The sequence below is a fragment of the Salmo trutta genome, chromosome 12, assembly GCF_901001165.1.
Source record: "Salmo trutta chromosome 12, fSalTru1.1, whole genome shotgun sequence".
Lineage (NCBI taxonomy): Eukaryota > Metazoa > Chordata > Actinopteri > Salmoniformes > Salmonidae > Salmo > Salmo trutta.
In genome coordinates, this window is record NC_042968.1 from 83,025,524 (window position 1) to 83,049,217 (window position 23,694).

The 23,694-nt window shown below is 43.2% G+C and overlaps 1 protein-coding gene across 7 annotated transcripts in view; it reads left to right on the forward strand.

Annotated features, from left to right (window-relative positions):
* The window catches only part of nrxn2a (neurexin 2a), a 353,006-nt gene that overhangs the window by 306,882 nt on the left and 22,430 nt on the right, over nt 1–23,694 (forward strand). For all 7 annotated transcript variants that reach the window (XR_003880366.1, XM_029770022.1, XM_029770026.1 and 4 more), the window contains one exon: nt 6,898–7,079. Coding sequence is in view for 6 of the 7 variants with exons in the window: in XM_029770022.1 (XP_029625882.1) it covers nt 6,898–7,079 (182 nt within the window). In the remaining variant the exon portion in view is untranslated. The remainder of the gene's footprint in view (nt 1–6,897; nt 7,080–23,694) is intronic.

Below are 23,694 nucleotides of genomic sequence, written 5' to 3' on the forward strand. Positions count from 1 at the left end.
TCGTAGTTGTCTCTTTCTCAGCGACTCTGGATAGTGTCTGTTGTAATGGAAATGTCAGGCGTACAGATGGTTGTTGCATAGAATAGATGCTTCCGCAGTTGTCAGTATTCTCATACTAGAATTACGTAATTTCCAGCTGCAGACTAGTAATTCTACGTCTAGGATTTGCTCTTATTCTGTAGTGATCGATCGTCTCAGTGTGTAGCCAACGCTACACACTGTATGGTCTCCGTTGCCTATGGAGTTGTAGTTCTTAACCATTTCAAAATGTTCTGGTCTAATGGTCTATAGAATTGTAGCCATTCCAACGTGGGGACTCCGTCTCGGCGTTCTCTGACTTAATGTCAATTTTGTAGGAAATAATTTTATACTCTGTGGAAAAATGAGTGAGTACATGACAGTCCCGTGTGGCTCAGTTGGTAGAGCATGGTGTTTGCAACGCCAGGGTTGTGGGTTCGATTCCCACGGGGGGCCAGTACGGTGAAATAATTTATGAAATGTATGCATTCACTACTGTAAGTTGCTCTGGATAAAAGTGTCTGCTAAAGAACTAAAATGTAATGACGCCTGATGCAATGTCTGTCCTCACGGGGGCGTGGACGCTGACTAGTTAAAACGTTACATCTTAACAAGTATCTCATTTAGAAGGCCAACATTACATCTTCTCACAAATAGTTTCATATTTACTCATTCATTTTATCCAACATCTAGATGTAAACCTGACAGCTGGGAAATGTACACTTTAAGAGATAATGTTATGTGTGTTTCCTGTTCTTCATGAGATCACCAAATGAAACACACTCGTATTGACTGTCCCTTAAGTGTCCACGGACCACTCCCGCATTCTCAAAAATATAAATATTGCTTAATTATTCAAACTTTTGATGTCCAAGGGTCTCTCTGTGTTCCACAGTTTACATTCCAATCTCGAACACCCCAGAGCATAGGGGCAGCATATTTTATGACCGACCATAAAACAGCCGACTTCCCACTCTCCTCCTCTATGAGAGAGAGCATGCTGTAGAGCGGACCCACTGTAACCTGATCCTTCAGGTCGGCACAAGAGAGTTATGACAGTCCCCCTCTGGTGGATTCAGCTTGGAAGGATTCTGCACGTTGTAAACCAACATAAAAATAACTACCACGTGATGTCCTGTTTGTGGATCATCGTTGCAGTCCCCCTCTGGTGGTTGACCTTGGTAGGCTCTCTGAGAGCGGAGCATTCCAGCACAAGAATGGGCAGTGGATGTCCGGTTGGTGATCGCTGTTGCGGTCCCCCTCTGGTGGTTGACCTTGGTAGGCTCTCTGAGAGCGGAGCATTCCAGCACAAGAATGGGCAGTGGATGTCCGGTTGGTAATCGCCGTTGTGGTCCACCTCTGGTGGTTTACCTTGGTAGGCTCTCTGAAAGCAGAGCAGTCCACCACCAGGATGGGCAGTGGATGTCTGGTCGGTGATCACCGTTGCGGTCCACCTCTGGTGTTCAACCCGGTAGGATTTCTGCAAATGGAGCAGGCCGCCACAAGGAATGGCAGTGGATGTCCGGATTGGGATTGCAGTTCCGGACCTGTCATCTGGTCATCCAGACTGGAAGATCTGGGCTGTAACTTAGGCAGATGTTAACAAACATCACAAAATATACAAATGAGCGGCATTGTTGCACTAAGTGATATTTGTATGAGGAACTTGTTTATGGCTCTATCACCTCCAAAGTGTCAAAGGAAATTAAATGAAAAGAAATAAAAGCATAAACAAAATATAGTTATCACACCTTCGCCTAATTGGACTATATTCTACAGTATATACGTCCAAGGTCTTGGCAGAATGACCCTATCATGGCATTGTCTAATGTCATATCTAGGGCGTTCCTAATTCGTGGTGTGTTGCTTAGGGCGCTATCCTAAGTTGATAGCTAAGTCTACAGCTGTAAGGCCCAAGCTTCAGGCAGTCTACAGGGATGACCTATGGACCTCTGTGGAGAAACTGGTGAGTACTGTAGCTATAGAGTCAAAGGCCTCAGTGTACATTTAAACTTTACTAAGACTGGTATTTTGTTCGGTCACTTAAGTGATCCGATCATAAATCCTCATTAAATGTTCCGTTGTACGTGTGTGTTTATGCTTACATAAGCGCACATGCCAAGGGAAAGAACCAAGTATCCTGGTAGGTTGCAACGTTATCAGATAATTTCCAGGTCAAATCCTGGAGGTCAGTAAGAATTGATATCGACCTCAAGACACGTGTTAAGGGGATCTGTAGTAGTTTTCCTACACGTCAATGTGTCTTACACCATTGTAGTGGTGATAGGTATGAAGGAGTCTATTTCATAGCTATGTTATCCACTGAGGAGCTAACCTTGCGACGGAGGTACTCTCTGAGCACTGGACCAGTCGTACGCAGTGTGATCATGGTTCATGACTTCTAATAGCTTTCCTCCTGAATGGAGGGTTCTATTTATTAGTGGTGTGTGTGTTAACCATCAGAAGAGTGTTCTGGAGATTCCCTTACACGTGTTGCAATCTGAGTGACTACTAAGTCCTCTGTCGCTGTTATCAATAGCAATTTGACTTGTGAGGTCTCTAATCCTCTTACTGATTGTGGCTGGACTGACTGTGCTGGCATTGATGCTGGCATTGGTGCTGGTACTCAAGGGGACCAGTTATCCTACCGATTTATTCTGAAATATTATCCTACCGGAACACATGATTAGAGAACTTTACTATTATAGTTGAAACTACACATGGCAAGGCATGACTATTTTTGCCATTTGTTTTGGAGGTGGAAGTCCACTGGACTTATTTTATGACCAGTGTGGTACGACTCAGTAATATCTTAGATGTGTTCTAAGATGAACCCCATCTAGGGGCCTGTCTGCTCCTCACTGTCCTCATAGGGGAGTTTGTTTTCTGCTCTGGCGGCCTCGTATGGTGTTGCACATAGTCTCGACCCCCCCAACGGCCTTTATGAGGCTCATCATGGGTCTAGGCTAGTATTCCCCCTTTTTGTGTCTCGGGACCCCCCCCCCCACCGGTGGTTGGTGTTGGTATCCGAGGCACAAACGATTAGGTAGGACCCTATGTACAAGTTGTCAGCGGCCGCATTATGAGAATGGCTGTATTCTTTCAACAAAATCTCCTGGTGTTTGTGCTTCAAAACGCTCAGTCGCTGTCGAGGCCTGTCATTCACCACAGCATCCGCATGTGGCAACATCTTCAGTGCCTGCGAACTGAGAGTGTTTCACCAGTGGGAGTCATCGGGTCAGTTGCGGGACTGACGCCATTAGTGATTGTAAGGGGTGACAGTCCCCCACAAAGCGGAAGATGTATCATCAGAAGCAGAGTACACTCTGCACGCCAATGTTTTACTTGCTGAGACAGCCGCAGTGCTTGCGGAAGTGTCCGAAAGGGCAAGAGAAGTTCATCTCAACTACAGTATTGCATGACTTCAAGGGGGAGGGAAGTTTCTCATTCACAGAGGCTGCTGGCTTGCTATCATGAAAAGAATGGTCAATCATGTTTGCTGATGGAATGTTTCGAGATATCGTAATATCTCCTTGGATCGGATTCTGCATCAAGAGGTTTTGAAACATCTTTTTCCCAAGGGGTGCTTTTGACAGATACCCCACGCGGATGACTGCGTTGCAGCTAGCATTAGGGGAAGACAGTATGGTCAGTGGAAAAGGCACTGTGACCATACATGGTTGATTTTCCAATCCATCAGTGGGAGTAACCGATCCATCAAGTCTGCTCTGAGTAGCAGGGGTTCAGATTCGAAGCTGGTAACATACACAGGGTGAACGAGCGATACGTCCTGGAAGTGTAGTTTCAGCATGATTCTCAATTTGAGAGGCGAGGTAGTCTGAGTGAAACCTCGAAGTGTAGTTTCGCGTCTCGCCTGAATCAATTAGCGCATGACAAGTAAAGCAGTCCTCCAGGACTGTTTCCAGGTATGGCTGTTTAGAGTCGCGTTTAGTGGACATATTCCCACAAAGTGGAGTGGTCATTCTCAATGACGTGATGTGTCATTTCTGTTCATGGTGAAAACAGATCGACCTTACTGATTTTAAGTGGGCTTTGTTTTAGCGAAGCTTTTTAACTTTTTCTTCGCAACCTTTGGATCAGTCTATAGACAAAGCCTGTGGGATAGTTCCTTGATCGAGAAGGCCCTGGATAGGGTCTCGAGTGAGAGCGGGAGAAATTAGATTTTTAACGTCCTTGCTAAGGGTGTTAATTCCTGTGGACCTGGTGCCCAGCAATACCCTGTCTAGTCCTTGTGACTTATCTTTTACCCTTTTCTCAAAATTTTCTCTCATTGGTTCTTCACGTAGTGGAACTTCTAGAGAACATTGGTCTACATTTTGATCGTCCTTTAACCCTTTGTTACCCTTGTGCTCTGACACTTTGTGCAGGTTGGGTGCAGGAATGTAGCGAACAGGTCGATTGTAGCGGTAGTCATTTTGATGGCGATGTACTTTACAGTTATTTCGACCGCGATGGTTATTGGATTCGTGGTTTCATGGTAGAAACCGTTGTTGTGCATCTTCTCTCAACACTCCAATACCTAAGAATTCACCCTCTAACTGGAATGAGTGCTCCTGGTCAAACTTCAAAACCGAGTTGTCAGGGCTCTTAGCGTTGTGAGCTTTTGATGACTCAAATGCTATGCTTGCAAGCTCTCTGAGTTGTAAGATAGGCAAGCCAACGTGGACTGTAGGGCCCAAGTAGGTAATGAAGGTGGGATACATGTTCGACAGAAACATTTGTTTGAATGGTAACAGCTCTTCCATTCCTGTTTCATTGAGTTGGCTAAAGTAAGCTGAAGGAAGCCTATGATAGTAAGCTTGTGGGTGTTCATTCCAAGCTTGTTTGATTGTGTTAGCCAGTGAGCTATCATATTTGCCAGTCCCAGAACCACTGAATTCTAATTTCAAAGCTGTGGCAAGTTTAGCGTAGTCGTTAAGCACGTGTTGCTGTTGTAGATGAATTAACCTTGTCACGTGAACCTTGTCATGTAGCCTCAGCTCCATATTTTCTGATCTAATGGTCTATAGAATTGTAGCCATTCCAACATGGGGACTCCGTCCCGGCGTTCTCTGACTTAATGTACATTTTGTAGGAAGTGGTTTTATACTCTGTGGGAAAAGGGGCGATTCCATGACACCTGATGTAATGTCTGGCCTCACGGGGGCGCGGCCACTGACTAGTTAAAACTTTACTAGAGCGCGATGAGACAAAGACATCCCGGCCGGCCAAACCCGGACCAATTGTGAGCCGCCCCATGGGTCTCCCGGTCGCAGCCGGCTGCGACAGAGCCTGGACTCAAACCAGGATCTCTAGTGGCACAGCTAGGACTGTGATGCAGTGCCTTAGACCACTGCGCCACTTTGGAGGCCCTGTGTTAATTTTTATTGTTTTATTATAATATTTTTTTAGGGGGTAGATCAGCTTTAATATTGCAGATATATAAAATATATAGGGATATATATTGTTATAAGTGTCAAGCGGATTGTACAGTATGTATGAGACTCATTAAAGTGATTCATATCTTGACATGAATCAGTGTGATTCATAGTATTCAGTGTGATTCATAGTATTTAGTGTGATTCACAGTATTCAGTGTGATTCATTGCTAACTCCCATACGTTCACATGAATTATTAATCTCAGTTTATATCAATGCACAGTGTTGACTCCCTGGGCAGGGCAAGACGTACTACTGCAGCATACTGCAACTCAATAGCCTTGTGTTTACAGTTATGCTGGCATGTTTCAACATGGTGGCACCTTGCCCACTCTGCAGTACTGGCAGGTTTACATAACCTAATGCCAGATCAATGTCAGCTCAACTGACAGACTACACCATTCATGGAAGTGGTAGGTGTGATGCAATTCCTGTATAATAGTTTTCCAACAGGACACAAGAAAACCACAAATGCATAAAAAATTGTGAGATTATGGGCTGTGTCTGTTTTAGTGTTTTAAATGTGTGCTGAAATTTGAAAAGTGACATTGTGGGGTAACTTGGGGGAATAAACAATAACAATGTATTACTGGAAACACGCACACAAAGAAACAAGAATAAGAAATATGAAATTCACAATAAAGTAAGTAAGTAAGCATAATATATACAGGAAATATTCAAAAACTCAGTTCTAATATCATTATTTGCATGTGCAGGGATACTGGAGTGATGGAGGTAGATATGTATAGGGGTAAGGTGAATAGGCAACAGGATATAAGATAACAGAGTAGCAGCAGCTTGTATGTGAGTGGGTGTGCGGGTGTGTAGAGTCAGTATAAATGTATGTGCATATTATGTGTGAGTGAACAGATGATGGAGTGAGTGTTTTTGTGTGTGTTGGAGTGACAGTGTGTGTGAGTCTGTAGGGCCCTGTGAGTGGGCATAGAGACAGTGTAAATACTGAAATAAAAGGTCAATAAAGATACAAGGTAAACTCGGTCCGTGTAGCTATTTTGTTAGCTATTTATCAGTTGTATTGATTGCTTGGGGATAGAAGCTGTTCAAGAGCCTGTTGGTGTCAGTCTTGATGCACCGGTGTATGACATGTTGTTTCTGCAAAGGGAATAATGGCTTGTGTTAGGGAATGTGATGAAGCTGTCACAGTCTTGTACTTGGAAAGAAAATAGGCATCTAAATTTAGGTTGAGTGTTACTGAAGAGAAATCTCTGTAAAGATAGTAAGTTCTGATGGGAACAAATAAAAAAACATATCCTGACGTGAAGGAACGCTCTCTAACAACTCTCTCTCTCTCTCTTTCTCTCTCTCTCTCTCTCTCTCTCTCTCTCTCTCTCTAATAATGTCTCCCCCTTCTCCCTCAATTTCCTGTCCCTATCTCTCAATCTCCTTCTAATATTTCTGTTTGTCTCCATTTTTCCTTAGCTGGGACCACGTATATCTTTGGGAGAGGAGGAGCCCTCATCACGTACACCTGGGCCCCTAATGAGAGGCCGAGCACCAGAGCTGACCGCCTAGCTGTGGGCTTCAGTACTCAGCAGAAAGACGCCATCTTGGTCAGAGTGGAAAGCACCAGTGGACTGGGAGACTACCTGCAGCTGCACATAGTAAGGACAGGAAGGGGTGGGGGGTACTGTGGGATAGGGTAAAGGATCAGGGATTAGGTCCCCTTTTCTATTGGGGTTTGGAACAAAGGCTTAGGATGAGCTCATAGGCTGACTGTACAGAATCCTGAAATGCTCTTGCTGGAGATTTTGGAGGACTAATTGAGGTGCTTAGAAAGACTGGGTTAATTGATAAAATGTCTCTCAATTACCATAGAAAAGGACATATGGCAATTATTACTCATGATATCTATGATTAGTGCCAGGAAAGTATGCACCATGCATCTGGATTAGCAGGAGAGAAACAATGCCAGTGTTTGCTCATTAAAACAGCAGGGATCAGAGATTGTTATGGCAGTACATCCCACTGGCAAATGCTTCGTTGACCTCTAGCTCATTACTTGCAATTAGAGTTCCAGTAGAAAACGATGCAGTTAAACTGTTTCATCTGAATTCATTATTAATTCAATATTCACAGTGCACGCAGGCTATGTTACCCTAGCTGTTTAACACGAGGATAGCAGATGCTGGGCCAAACAGTAGCGTAGTGTGTGCTATTTTCTAAAGAAGCCTTTAAGTCAGATACACTACATGACCAAAAGTATGTGGACACCTGCTCGTCAAACATCTCATTCCAATATCATGGCCATTAATATGGAGTTGGAGCCCTCTTTGCTGCTATAACAGCCTCCACTCTTCTGGGAAGGCTTTCCACTAGATGTTGGAATATTGCTGCTGGGACTTGCTTCCATTCAGCCACAAGAGCATTAGTAAGGTCGGGCACTAATGTTAGGCAATTAGGCATGGCTCGCAGTCAATGTTCCAATTCATTCCAAAGGTGTTCGATGGGGTTGAGGTCAGGGCTCTGTGCAGGCCAGTCAAGTTTTTCCACACCGATCTCAACAAACCATTTCTGTATGGACCTCGCTTTGTGCACAGGGGCATTGTCATGCTGAAACAGGAAGGGGCCTTCCCCAAACTGTTGACACAAAGTTGGAAGCACAGAATCGTCTAGAATGTAACTGTATGCTGTGGCGTTAAGATTGCCCGAACCATTAAAAACATCCCCAGACCATTATTCCTCCTCCACCAAACTTGACAGTTCACACTATGCATTGGGGCAGGTAGCATTCTCTTGGCATTCCCAAATTCGTCCATCGGACTGCCAGATGGTGAAGTGTGATTTATCACTCCAGGGAATGCATTTCAACTGCTCCTAGAGCCCAATGGCGGCGATACTTGGCATTGCTCATGGTGAATTTAGGCTTGTGTGCGGCTGCTTGGCCATGAAAACCCATTTCATGAAGCTCCCGACAAACAGTTCTTGTGCTGACGTTGCTTCCAGAGGCAGTTTGGAACTCGGTAGTGAGTATTGCAACCGAGGACAGATGATTTTAATGCACTACCACCCACTTCAGCACTCAGCGGTCCCGTTCTGTGAGCTTGTGTGGCCGTTGTTGCTCCTAGACGTTTCCACTTCACAATAACAGCACTTACAGTTGACCGGGGCAGCTCTAGCAGGGCAGAAATTTGACGAACTGACTTGTTGGAAAGGTGGCATCCTATGACGGTGCCACATTGAAAGTCACTGAGCTCTTCAGTAAGGCCATTCTACTTCAATGTTTGTCTTTGGAGATTACATGGCTGTGTGCTTCGATTTGATATACTTGTCAGCAACGGGTGTGGCTGAAAAAGCCAAATCCACTAATTTGAAGGGTTGTCCACATACTTGTGTATATATAGTGTATGTTATGTCCCTGTTTGAGTCCGAGCCCAAACACAGCTGACCCAGATGGTGTTTAAAGGAGTAGCTTGTTCCCCAGGGGGAGTGTGTTTGTTTCTTCAACAACCCTGTTAGAATTATACTGTATAAGGAACACGAGAAGCTACCTGGTGAGCTGACAAGAAGGGAATCTACGGTTGATTTGAGAGTCAACGGCAGCATTGACACTATAGACTATAAACAGTATGTGTTAGGGAATCTGCTGTGGATAAATGAATTCAGACGCTTTTTGAAACAGCATGCATATAGATCCTGTGTTGGTTTATTGTTTATGACCCTCTTATTTTCATGGATTGTTTATTTGTTACCAATAAAGAACCAGAGATGGTAGAGGATAGAACTTGAGAGAGAGAGTAAACTGCCTTATATATGGCATTTTATGCCCAGGTTATTCAACAAAACTGCAAAAAAATATATATAATTATAGCTTCATTCTGAGGAAGAGGTGTAACATGTCAAATAAGGATTTATGCTTAGATCAAAGCTATGTCTAATATAGTATGATGGCATCTATTGCCACCGTAAAAATGTTGCTTCTCCTGTCATGGTTGTTGCTCTAGGAGAGGGTTTCTGCAGTAACTAAATTACCACCACTAACAACAACCTCTAATCCAATTGGTCATGAACGTGACAGCGTTCAGAAGGAGGTGCAGGAGCAGCACTGTGTTGAGCTAAGCTGTTGGCTTTAGGTTATCCCCCTCTCAGAGAGAGAGAGCAGTGGATGATAGGATGAATGCAAGTAACAGAATATATGATATGCAGCATGTCTTGTCTTTCCTCCTGCACTCAACTTGCTGCAGTTTAGGCGCCAGAGGCGGGTTTCCCCATTGTAAGCCATTAGTCACTAAGCCACAGAGTCTAGGGTTGGATCCACAGGGTCTTCAGGCAGGAGCTGCTCACTGATGGAGGTGTGTGTGTGTGTGTGTGTGTGTGTGTGTGTGTGTGTGTGTGTGTGTGTGTGTGTGTGTGTGTGTGTGTGTGCGTGCGTGCGTGCGTGCGTGCGTGTGTGTGTGCGTGTCAGCGTGTGTGTGCCAGCGCTGGTGTCTGGCAGTCTGAGTGGAGGCCTCCTCTGAGTGTGTGTGATGAGTGTATTGATTATTCCCAGCACAGGGTTGGGTGATTAATTTGCTGACATAAAGTAGGCTTTGGTAAGTTACAGAGCAAAGAGTTTCCACCTGGTACCCCCCAGCCCCCCTCCCCCCCAGCCCCCCCCCCCCCCCCCCCCCCCCCCCTCTCTCTCTCTCTGAGGGCCTGTGGGATGAAGCAGCAGTTGGGCCCAGAAAGAGCCCTCTTTGTCAGGATGAGCATGATGGATGAAAGGAGTTTTACGGCCATTTAGGTGTGATGACAACTTCCTGCTGAAAAGCTGATAGGAAAATTGTGTACCTGTTTCAATACCTGTCAAATATACTTGTAACGTCCGTTGTTGGAATGAGACCAAGGCGCAGCGTGGGTTGGGTTCATCATACTTTAATATAAACGGTGAACCAGCAAAAACCAAAACAAGAAGCAACACAACAAACGAACAGTTTCGCAGGCTACTCACAGCAATGCAAAAACAACTTCCCACACCAGACAGGTGGAAAAAAGGGCTACCTAAGTATGGCTCCCAATCAGCGACAACGATGTAGAGCTGTCCCTGATTGAGAGCCATACCAGGCCAAAACACAGAAATACAAAACATAGATAGGGAACATAGAATGCCCACCCCAACTCACGCCCTGACCAAACCAAAATAGAGACATAAAAAGGAACTCTAAGGTCAGGGCGTGACAATACTATGGCAAACTTCCCTAAAACATTGCATCTGCAAATGGGAGGACTTTATTTGTAAAAATTTAGAGGGTAATAAAGTGTCAAATTGAAATATGTATTGTTACCCCTGGATCTGAGGCATAATCCTCTTGCATTGAACAAAATGTGATGCCGTCTGGTGTGTGATGGAGCTGTTTAGCCGTTAGGAAGCAGGGGAGTCGCGACTGATTATTGGACATAGCGACATGTTCAAACAATCCCTTTTAACAAGAGATTTGCAGAAAAAGAGTTTAGTGACAAGCTAAAGGATCATTTGATTTCATCATTTGAGGAGAGACAAAGAAGCTTGGCTGATGGGAAGGTAAAGAGCTGGAACCCTTCCTAGAGTAATTAGCTGAACCCACCCGTCTGCTTGATTAATACTCACATGAAATTAGCCTCCCCCCCAGCTGTGGCCCATTATGCTACTTAGTTAGCATGCAGTGATAAAGGCTAGTGCTTTGGATTCATTCGTAAATAATAGCATTGGGAAATTGCATTGTCTGCTGTGCTGTATATAAAATGTTGAAAGATTGTATATTCTTGGTATCCATGGATGAGAGCTAGAGAGCCCCGGAGTTAAGGCATTATTGTGTGCATGTCATGCACACAAGTTGGTTCACCATGTTGCACTAACCTTGGCCCACCTTCCCCATGCCCTAATGAGCCTGACCTCTCTTCATGTGCTTCAAAATATGGTGCTTACTCAGGCCGTTTAGCATTGAAAAAAAATGTCAACTTAATGGGTGGCTCTCCCATTGACAAAAATGCAATAGCAGCTGGGTATGGTCTACCTAGTTCATTGACTGTATATGAACCAGAAAAAATGAGGGTGTGGGATGCCTTGCTTCCTCTTCCGTCTCTGGTGCTTCCTTATGCACAGGCAGCAGCCAGCACTCTGTACCCTGAGTCATCTGCCCTGTCCATGGTGCTGAATTGGCTACACTGGCTGAGTCATGTTCAAGGCCGGATTAATGCAGGGGCTAACCGGGGCTGTAAATAATGAAACAAGTACAAAAATAAAGCACATAAGATATATACAGTATACACAGAGCGTACAAAACATTAGGAACACCTTCCTAATATTGAGTTGCACCCCCTTTTGCCCTCAGAACAACCTCAATTCGTGAGGGCATGGACTCAACAAGGTGTTGAAAGCGTTCCACAGGGATGCTGGCCCATGTTAACTCCAATGCCTCTTACAGTTGTGTCAAGTTGGCTGGATGTCCTTTGGGTGGTGGACCATTCTTGATACACACGGGAAACTTTTGAGCGTGAAAACCCAGCAGCGTTGCAGTTCTTGACGCAAACCGGTGAAGTGGATTTAACAAGTGAGCTTTCACCTGGATTCACCTGGTCAGTCTATGTCATGAAAAGAGCAGGTGCCCTTAGTGTTTTGTATACTCAGTGTATATTATATATGTAATATATATATATATATTATTTTACTACTGCAACCGCCAAGCACAGGAAGATTCAGGAGCTCGCTCTCAGTGAGTGTAGACAGCCTGCTGCCGCTCTGCTAGTTGTCAGAAGGGGGGAGGAGAGGTGGTGGGGGGGTCCTGCCTTGATTGGGTAACTGATTAATACAAAAATAAAAATAAACATAATAATTTATACATCGCAAATGTTATTATGGTTTATTATAAAGGGTATTTTTCTTCAACAGTAAATTGAAGAGGGAGTGGGGGGGGGCTATGATTTCTAAATCCGGCCCTGGTTAGATGGACTAAATGCTGGCTGAGCTGGGAGTGCTGTATCTCTACGTTTTTTCAGTTGTCAGTTGTTGTATATGGTCAACACAAATGACCTGAAATGAGGATTAGTGGAACTTCAAACTTCATGTGCGAGTTCCAAATAAACTTGTTAGTGAGGCAGATTGGTGAATGCAGGGTTCTGTTTCAACACTGAGCCTCCTGTCCATATCTGACTGTTTCTGTCTGTGACTGGTGAGCAGCTGCCAGTGGCAGTGTCCCTCCTCTGGGAAATCAGCTTTTTAGCAGTGTGTTTCCCCAGGACAAATGTGATTAAAAGCAAAGGGGGATCTGTGACAAGGCGGTGCATGGTGTAATAACCACACCTGTTCTTGAAAGATGGGACTCCATCCATAAGGGAAGGCGTACTCTTTGATTCTGTTACAACACTGGATTGTCCAGTGATGCTACCTTTATTGAGTGCAGCTTGAATGTGTTATCCTGGAGTGACAGTAATTTCTGCCTGTTGCTTTTCAAAAGATTGGATTTGCGGATCTCCACCATTTTAAATTGCAGAAAGATGAGACACACAACACTACCAAAATAGACCCATTTCCTGATGTTCTATTCAATTGACACTAATTGTATGGCCTGTTTCTGTGCAATTGGACCTTTTAGCTTTTTCTCACCGTCTGCTGCATACTCTCCTAATTGCTCTCTGGAGGGTGGGTCTCTTACCACCCATAACTTTCCATTTTCAACCGCACCACTGAATGGCCCTGTCTTTCTTTACACGCTCCATAGGATGCGTTAGCTGTGTATGCTTTGTGGTGGTTTCTAGAAGAGATGGAGACCCACACACTGTGAAAATTAGGAAAAATACCAAAACTTTGGCTTAAATGGAAAAAAGGAGAGATGATTTATTGAGTCATCATGATACCGAGAAAAGTGCATCAATATTGTGGTGGTTTCTGTTATGTTAAACAAGATACACGGATGTAAGTACACCTGTGGTTGCAATCTCTATTTCTGCTCTTCTCCTCTTTTGAATGGAAATTCTGTTTTTGTTTGTATGCGTTAGCTGGCTTTAGAGTGCACCCTGCATTCCCTTGTGTCCTCAGAGCTCATGAAAATTAAGAAAGAATTTGAAAATAGATGCACTTTAGTCTTCGCACGTGGTAGGTGGAAATAGCAATGCCTTAACCATGAGCTATTCCTTCTAACACATATCCATATCACCTGTCTCAGCTATCACATATCCATATCACCTGTCTCAGCTAACACATATCCATATGTGACTCACCACCTGGATTCGGTCTTATGTAGCAACATTTGAATTTCTGTTTTTTACATTGGTTAAAAGTAGAGACTCAGAGCTACAAAATGGTATATCATACACTGCATTTGAGGAAACAATGGGGAAAGTAATTCTGCTTTGAAAGTTGATCAACTTGTAAACTCACTTTTGAGAAAACCATCTTTCAATGTGTTGGTACTACTATAGGAGAGCCCTTCTTTGTCTACACCCATTCAGCATTGTTCACACCCATCTCTCACACCCATTGCCCCACCCATCTCTTTTAGGGTTGATCCGTGCATTCTGTACTAACTTGCCAGCTACTTCCAGACTTCTAAGAGAGAGAGATAGAACAGCTCACTGAACATTACTCACCCTAGCAGAGCTGGTTAGGTTGTTACAGTATGTTATCCAGAGAGTTGGTGACTGCAACTGTGCTGTCAGTTTGTCTGTTCATAAATTCAAAGTGTTTCACGTTTAGAGAGCACACTGGATGCTCTGGCCAATAAGTAGGGTTGTTCCGAAAGCTCTGACCTCACAACGACAGTCAAGCACCCAAGCTAACTGGCTAACATTGGCTAGCTACTTCCAGACACATAATGAGAGAACACCCCGCTCTGACCATTTTACTCCCTCTAGCAGAGCTGGTTAGGCAGTTGTCATGTTACCCAGAGCGTTGGTGACTGTAACAGTGCTGCTGGCAATAATTGAATTACGCTTTGTTGCCAACGCTTACTGACACGGACATGTTCAACAGGTGTTGAGCGTTCAAAAATGCATCAGTTATTCTGCGCTCTGGCACACTAAGGCGAGAGTATTTTGTTAAGAAATTGAGCTAGATAGCTAGATAGCTAGTTAAACAATGAATCCCAACGCATGACATAACACTAGTTAGCGAGACAGCTAGCTAACAGTACACTAACTTGAAATGAAAATACTCAAAAATAGAGTGGAGTCTTTTGTTAAGACATGTAGCTAGGGCTGGATGGCATACCAGTGGAAGTATACAAAACGTTTTTTGATATACTCAAAGGACCATTATTAGCATGTTTTAACCACTCCTATATAAATGGTAGATTATCAGACACGCAACAAGAAGGTCTGATATCATTATTACTGAAACAGGACCCAAGTGGTATATATAAAGATCCAGTCCATTTAAAAAATTGGAGACCTCTTACACTTCAATGTTGTGATGCAAAAATCCTAGCAAAATGCTTGGTGCATAGAATTAAAAAAGTTTGTCAGATATTATTCATCCTAATCAGACAGGTTTTTTACATGGACGATACATTGGAGATAATATAAGACAAGTACTGGAAACAATAGAATACTATGAAATATCGGGGACACCAGGCCTGGTTTTATAGCTGATTTTGAAAAGGCTTTTGATAAAGTATGACTGGAGTTTATATATAAATGCCTAGAATATTTCAATTTTGGGGAATCTCTTATAAAATGGGTTAAAGTTATGTATAGTAACCCTAGGTGTAAAATAGTAAATAATGGCTACATCTCAGAAAGTTTTAAACTATCTAGAGGAGTAAAACAAGGTTGTCCACTATCGGCATATCTATTTATTATTGCCATCGAAATGTTAGTTGTTAAGATTAGATCAAACAATAATATTAAGGGATTAGAAATCCGTGGCTTAAAAACTAAGGTGTCATTGTACGCCGATGATTCATGTTTTCTTTTAAAACCACAATTGGAGTCTCTCCACGGCCTCATAGAGGATCTAGATACTTTTGCTATCCTCTCTGGATTAAAACCAAATTATGATAACGTATTGGATCACAAAACAATGCAAATTTTACATTACCATGTAGTTTACCAATTAAATGGTCTGACGGAGATGTGGACATACTCGGTATACAAGTCCCAAAAGAAAGAAATGATCTCACTCCAATAAATGTTTATAGAAAGGTAGCAAAAATAGATAAGATCTTGCTATCGTGGAAAGGAAAATACCTTTCTATTTGTGGAAAAATCACCCTGATTAACTCTTTAGTCATATCACAGTTTACCTATTTGCTTATGGTTTTGCCTACACCTAGTGACCTGCTTTTTAAATTACATGAACAACAAATATTGAATTTTATTTGGAACGGCAAGCCAGATAAAATGAAAAGGCCCTATTTATATAACGAATATGAATTCGGAGGGCAGAAATTATTAAATATTAAAGCATTAGACCTCTCACTAAAGGCATCAGTCATACCAAAGATATACTTAAATCCAAACTGGTTTTCTAGTAAATTGGTACGAATGTCTCATCCTATGTTCAAGAAGGGCCTTTTTCCCTTTATTCAGATTACACCTGCCCACTTTCGGTTGTTTGAAAAGGAAATAATCTCCAAAATATCTTTATTTTTTAAACAAGCCTTAGAAAGTTGGTTGCAATTTCAGTTTAATCCACCTGAAAAGACAGAACAAATAATACAACAAATATTGTGGTTAAATTCAAATATAGTAATTGATTAAAAAAACTGTATTTTTCGAAGAAATGTTTAAAAAAGGTATAATTTTAGTGAATGATATTATAAATAGGACTGGTGGAGTGATATCACACATGCAGCTAACACAGACATATGGAAATGTCTGCTCTACCCAAAATTACAACCAATTAATTGCAGCATTACCACAAAAATGGAAGAGGCAAGTAGAAGGGAAAAAAAGTAAGGAACTTGTATGTTGGCCCTGTATTAAAGAGCATAAATGGTTAAAGAAAAGTGTGATAAATAAAAACATATACCAATTTCATTTAAGGGCCAAAAAACTGACAGCTGTGCCATATAAATTGCAAAATAGTTGGGAAGAGATTTTTGATGTACCCATTCCATCGCACAAGGTTTATGAATTGATACGCAAAACAACGCCGGATTCAAAACTTCGAATTTTTCAATTTAAATTACTATACAAAATTCTTGCAACTAATAGAATGTTATATATATGGGGGATACAATCTTCCCAGCTCTGCAGATTCTGCTGTGAGCAGGCAGAGTCATTAGATCATTTATTTTGGTGTTGTCCATATGTAGCTCGTTTTTGGTCACAGGTCAAGGAATGGCTGAAGAATTGCAACATTTGCCTAGAACTAACGCTGCAGATAGCAATACTGGGTGATTTCAAAAGCCATAGTCAATCAATCAATAATATAATAATTATTTTAGCAAAAATGTTTATTTTTAATTTACAATCTGTAGAAGCTATGAGAATAGAAAGGTTCAATTGTTTTGTGAAGCATTAATGCACAGTTGAAAAATATATGGCAAATAGAAATCCGAAATGGATGATGTTGAGAGATAGATGGGAGGGGTTGAATGGAGCTGAAGGGTGGGACTAATAACAAGATAAACAATGTAAAACATACGGGGTCTGTAAAATGTATATAGGTTCAGAACTTTTTATGAAATAGCACAGTTACAAATAGAAATCAAACTGGATGGACATCAGAAATAGAGGAAGGACTAAAAACAAACAAAAAATAACTATTTGTAAAATAGACTGTCTGTAAAATGTGTATAAGATGAATAAATTGAAGGTAAAAGCCGAAGTGTTTATTAGTTTACTCCAATTGGGGGATCGGTGGTAGGGTTTCCGGGGAATATTAATAAAGGTATTGTCACGTCCTGGCCAGTATAAGGGTTAATTAGTATTGTAGTTTGGTCAGGACGTGGCAGAGGGTATTTGTTTTATGTGGTTCTGGGTGTTGTATGAGTTAGGAGGGCATTTGATTTAGTATTCCGGGGTTTTGGGCACTGGGTGAGTTTCATGAATTCTATGTTGAGTCTAGTGTGTCTGTTTCTATGTTTGGATTCATTGGGGTTGGGACTCTCAATTGAAGGCAGGTGTTGTCTATTTGCCTTTGATTGAGAGTCCCATATATGTGGGTGTGTTTGTTTGTCTTTTGTGGGAGATTGTTCTGTGTGTAGCCTTGTGCCTTACCAGACTGTTTTTTGTCGATCGTAATTCTGTTTGTTATTTTGGGTGTTCATTTTGATAGTAAATAAAAGTCAAGATGAGCCTGCACATACCTGCTGCGTTTTGGTCCTCCTTCACCGACGACAACCGTGACAGAATCTCCCACCAAACCAGGACCAAGCAGCAGAAGAAGGAGCAGTGGGATTTTGAGTTGGACTATGGTGAGAGATGGACTTGGGAGGAGATCTTGAAGGGAGAAGGCTCCTACACTTGGGAGGAGATCCAAGCCGGAAAAGATCGCCTTCCATGGGGACAGGTGGTAAGAGAGAGAGAGGAAAGGCGAAAGGCTGGTATGGACCGGGAACATTTCCGAGGTACACGACTAGCGTTGAAGCGCGAGAGGCACCCCCAAGAAATGTTTTTGGGGGGGCACACGGGTAGTTTGGCTAGGCGTAGGAAGAGCCGGAAGCCAGCTACCCGTGGTTATATGGAGGAGCGTATGGGGTGGAGAGCGCTAAGTGCGCTCCTCAGCGAAACAATCTCACCCATACGCACGCACAGTCCGGTGCGAGTTATTCCAGCCCCTCGCAGGTGCCGTGCTAGAGCGGGCATCCAACCTGGTAGGAGGATGCCAGCGCATCTGGTCGCCGGTACGCCTCCGAGGACCAGCTACCCAACTCCCGCTCTACGCACGGCTACCATCAGGCCCCTGCACAGCCCAGTCTGCCCTGTACGAGCACCCCACTCGTACAGGGCTACTAGTTCCATCCAGCCAAGGTGGGTTGTGCAGGAGGTAAGATCTAGACCGGCTGTGCGCCTCCATAGCCCTGGGTTTCCAGCTCCTGTCTCTCGTGCGGACCCGGAAGTGCGTCAACCCAGTCCGACTCGTCCTGTTCCCGCTCCCCGCACTAGCCTTCAAGTGCGTAAACCCAGCCCCGCCAGTCAACAGTCGTCGGAGCTGCCCGCCAGTCAACAGTCGTCGGAGCTGCCCGCCAGTCAACAGTCGTCGGAGCTGCCCGCCAGTCAACAGTCGTCGGAGCTGCCCGCCAGTCAACAGTCGTCGGAGTGGCCAGACTGCGCTGAACTGCCGGAGTGGCCAGACTGCCCTGAACTGCCGGAGTGGCCAGACTGCCCTGAACTGCCGGAGTGGCCAGACTGCCCAGACTGTCCCGAGTTGCCAGACTGCCCAGACTGTCCCGAGTTGCCAGACTGTCCCGAGTTGCCAGACTGTCCCGAGCTGCCAGACTGCCCAGACTGTCCTGAGCTGCCAGACTGCCCAGACTGTCCCGAGCTGCCAGACTGCCCAGACTGCCCCGAGCTGCCAGAGTGGCCCGACTGCCTGGAACGGCCAGAACCGGAGCCACCTCCTGATATAGGTGGGTTGGGGAGGGGGGGTGTAGCACAGTGCCGTCGTTGACGGCAGCCACCCTCCCTTCCCTCCCTTTAGTAAGGGGGATTTTTTTTTTTTTTTTTGGGGTTGTTTTTTTTTGTTTTTTTTTAAGGTGCTTCCGGGGTTAGCACCTTTAAGGGGGGGGTACTGTCACGTCCTGGCCAGTATAAGGGTTAATTAGTATTGTAGTTTGGTCAGGACGTGGCAGAGGGTATTTGTTTTGTGGTTCTGGGTGTTGTATGAGTTAGGAGGGCATTTGATTTAGTATTCCGGGGTTTTGGGCACTGGGTGAGTTTCATGAATTCTATGTTGAGTCTAGTGTGTCTGTTTCTATGTTTGTATTCATTGGGGTTGGGACTCTCAATTGAAGGCAGGTGTTGTCTATTTGCCTTTGATTGAGAGTCCCATATATGTGGGTGTGTTTGTTTGTCTTTTGTGGGAGATTGTTCTGTGTGTAGCCTTGTGCCTTACCAGACTGTTTTTTGTCGATCGTAATTCTGTTTGTTATTTTGGGTGTTCATTTTGATAGTAAATAAAAGTCAAGATGAGCCTGCACATACCTGCTGCGTTTTGGTCCTCCTTCACCGACGACATGCGTGACAGGTATATTCTTTAAAAAAGTATGTATGTCTATTTAGGTATGTGTATGTATATATGTGTATATGTATGCATGCATGTATGGATATATATATTTACCAAAAGAATATATGGGGGATTGAGCAGATGAAGAGCAAGTTGTAACAGGACAGGGCCTTGGGGGAGCAGAGCCTTGGCAGAGAGGCCCTATGGGGTGGCATCAGACAGTCAGCATGCTTAGAGAGGCTGGCCTCTCCAGCTTATGTCACATAGATCCTTGTCTCACAGTGTGATCTCAGCAGGAACCTTGTAACCAAGTCATTATTCATTCATCGCTGTCCAACTTCTTACTCCTTTATTAATTGGAAAGAATAATAACATTTAGACCACCTGCCTCCCTTTGTATTCCAAAGTATTTGAAATGTTTAGTGTTTTGGCTTTTAATGAAACTATGACTACTCTACTTTATCCTTTGAAACCAGGAGTTGGAACCTAAATTATTTTCCAGTCATTTAGTTCTGAATAGAACCATCTTGTTTTTCATTCCTTTCCACTATTCCAACCAGCAAAATAAACTTTTGAAATGGTTCGAACCCAAAAAAAGTTACGGTTTATAGCGTTCTGTTCCTTTTTAAACTTCTGAAATCAATCTATTTTGTACATTTAGCTCAACATTAAATTATTTCACCAATCAGTGTCAATAGAACAACTTGCTATGGAGCTGTATTGATTGGACAAATAAGTGTACGGCGCGAGAGCGCTGGGCATCTTGTTATGACTTGCATTATCTGAATTATGCCCACAGAATTACCCTTTCTATGAAGAAACTTTAAATGTCTTTGAAATTCTGAGGGTTGGCTTAAGTTGGACCAGAGCGAGCTAGCTACTTAGCTAACAAGCTTGTGTGTGCAGAGTGGCACCAGAATTTAAATAAAAACACGTCTTACCTTTTTGGTGTTAATGAATCCAATGGGAAACGTGATAACTATAGCATCCTTAACTAGCATTGAAAAAGTTAATCCATTCTTCTCCAATTATATATCTCTCCCTAATTTCTGAATCACGCTTGTATCGTCAGTAGGCTACAGCAGTCGATGCTTCGAAAAGGGCAGGGACAGGTAGCCTACACATGCACACTGGCAAAGATTTTCAGCTGGCAGGCAGACACTGGGAGAAGTTTCTAAGGGACAGAGTGAGGGCTTTCCAGAGGCACTTTGTTGCGTCTTTTTGTAGGACTGGAAAAAAATGCCTGGAATGTAAAATAAGATTATTAACCGGTTCCCATGCTTTTAAAATAGCGGTTCTGGAACAGTATAGATTACTTTTGTTCCCGGTTCTGATTCTGTTCAGCAAATTGTTTTGTTATTTTCTGGTTTTCGGTTATGTTCCCTGAACCTGTTCCAAACCCTGTTTGAAACTGTCCCAAATGTTACGACCAGGCCATAGGCCATCTGTACTGTGTGTGCCATGGAGCTGAAGAGTAGATGCAGGTGGGTACAGGCAGCTGCACCCAGACAGAGTGGTTCGGTCAGTGGGTCTGTTTGTTCCAAATGGTGGGAAGCCAGATGCCTGGGAAATACCCCCACAATGTTCTTGTCACAACAGCAGGGTGGGAGGCTAACAATGGCCTCTCCTGACAGAACCTGTCGGACCTTGTTATTACCAAAGCACATGCAGACAGGAGCGTCTGAACAAAACTGACCATGAAATACCTAGTCTTAATTCACCAGAACAAGGAAAAATGCTGCCCTAAGTTATTTGTCAAGCAGGTGTTGTGGAGCATGTTGACTGGGTGGTGCTATTGAGTCAGCAGAGCGAGAGAGAGAGAACAGGCATGTTGTATGGGATCAGGTAGGACAGATGGGCCTGTTCAAATCATTTCCTGATTTATGGCTGTCCTGCCCAGAGAGTAGGAGCTGGCTGGGCTGACTTAGGTCCAGAGAGCCCCATGGCTGCTTTATGAATTCTACATGGCATGCCCCAAGGTGAATGAGAATTTAACAATGGGCGAGACTGCAAAATAGCAATGCTGTGCACAGGGGAATGTCAAAGAGGGAAATAAGAAAAGGTGACTTTCAAGCACCTCAATAGACCAAATAAGACAATGTTGCTGGGGGGGGTGTTCAAATTTCTGCTAATCCACCCAAATCCTGTCTGATGTTTAACAGCTCTTTTTGGTACATGCTTACTGTACTATTCCAGGGAATCATCACTGCTGAAATATCTGTTATGTCTCAGCATGGTTGTTTCTCTAATGTTTATTTTAATTGTACCTTTATTTAATTAAGCAGGGAGTCACCATTGAGACCAGGGTCTCTTTTCATGTAGAATGACTCGTTTAAAACCGAAGCTAGTTAAATGGTTTTGAGTTATCATATATTCATTTCCAATATGCATGCAGACCTTCATTTAGGATTTTACCCAATTGTCAGGTTTTAGTTTACACTGTATCCTGTACATATGACAAATTAAGCTATCTTTTGATTTGTACTGGAACTCCATTTCATATCCATCTCAAGACGTTTTCTGAGTCTTCACTGTGGCAATTGTAATATTGTATAATGTATATGGTATGTGAGTGCATTTGGATGTGAGGGTTGCTGGGAAGACTTACATCTAAGAGGTTAATCTCTCTTTTCACTCATCTGAATGTGATTATCCAGCTGTCAGGAGGGAGGAGCAGTTGTGTCCCCCGCTAGCTGCAGCCCTCAGCTCCTGAGGCCATGGGAAACTCAAGTCACTGCAATATTCACAAAGACCACAATTTGAAGAGACCACAGTTCTTTTTCTTTGCCTTGCGGCAGTCCACCAATGTGCTGGGACTGGTAGGAAGGCACTGTACCTCCAGGCCAGATTAGACCAGAGAGTTCCCCTGGCTGTTGGAAATGCATCAGTAGGCTGGGTTCAAATCCTCCCTCTCCTCTTTCTAAGAACATGGCATGGTCCAGTCTACAGTACTTTGATGGGACGGAGGTGTGGAGTGCAGTGTGCAACATGATGCTCACATCACATATGTGACCAACCAGCTCGATTCTGTCTTATGTAGCAACATTTAAAATTGTGTTTTTTTTACATTGGACTCAGAGCTAGAAAATGGTATATCATACACTACAGTTGAGGAACAATGGGAAAGTAATTCTGCTTTGAAAGTTGATAAACTTGTAACCCCACTTTTGAGAAAATGGCCCTTGAATGTTTTGGTAAACCTACTGGAGAGCTCTTCTTTGTCTACACCTATTCAGCATCGTTCCCAACCTCTTAAGCCTTAGCCCCACCCATCTCTTTAAGGATTCACATGAGGCCATGTGCTAAACAGAGTGGGTACGGTAGGATACTAAACAACCAAAGATTTCAAGACTAAATGCTGGTTTATACTACGTCTATCGACAGTTGTCGCAGTGACATCATGAACATTCTATTGTCGTCCGACATCAAACTTGTCGTTGTCGTTATGAAAAAGTTGAAACACAAAAACTACAGGCTGCATGACATCAGCAGCCTGGTGGTGCAAAATAGCAGGACTGGTGTAGTTTAACACCAACAAACCCATCCGTTTAAAAATGAATTTAGTATATGTCAATCTAGCAAACCAGGCAACTAAAAGCAACTTTCTAAACAATGTTTTGGTTCGTTTCTAGATTGTTAGCTAGCTAGCTAACGTTAAGTAATGACCATATCATATAGCTGACAACGTCTTCACTTTAGCTCATTTGTTTTCATTATTACAGGAAAATAAACTCGCAACAAGATAATTATTTAAAAGTAAATGGCGAACCAATTACAGAATTTGTGAGTCTGACAAAATAAAAGCAGGGCATTCTACTGGAACATTTCTAGAACTTGGACACTGTCTCGTTGGCCTAACGTTATATCCTAATTTGACTTTGGTGCAGGTCATGTTGTTCTTCACATTACTGTCTCTGGTAAATACACACTATATCAAATAAAATCCAAGTTTTTTGTCACATGCACAGGATATAGAAGTGTGTAGTGAAATGGTTACTTGCATTTTGTTTAGACATGTAGCTAGCTAGCTAAACAATGATCCATAATCCCAACTCATAACCTTACTATCCTGCATGAATCTGCAGGTAGCTAACCAACCATGTTCAATGTTAGCTAGCTATGTAACATTAGGCTATAACTAGCAATGCAAATGG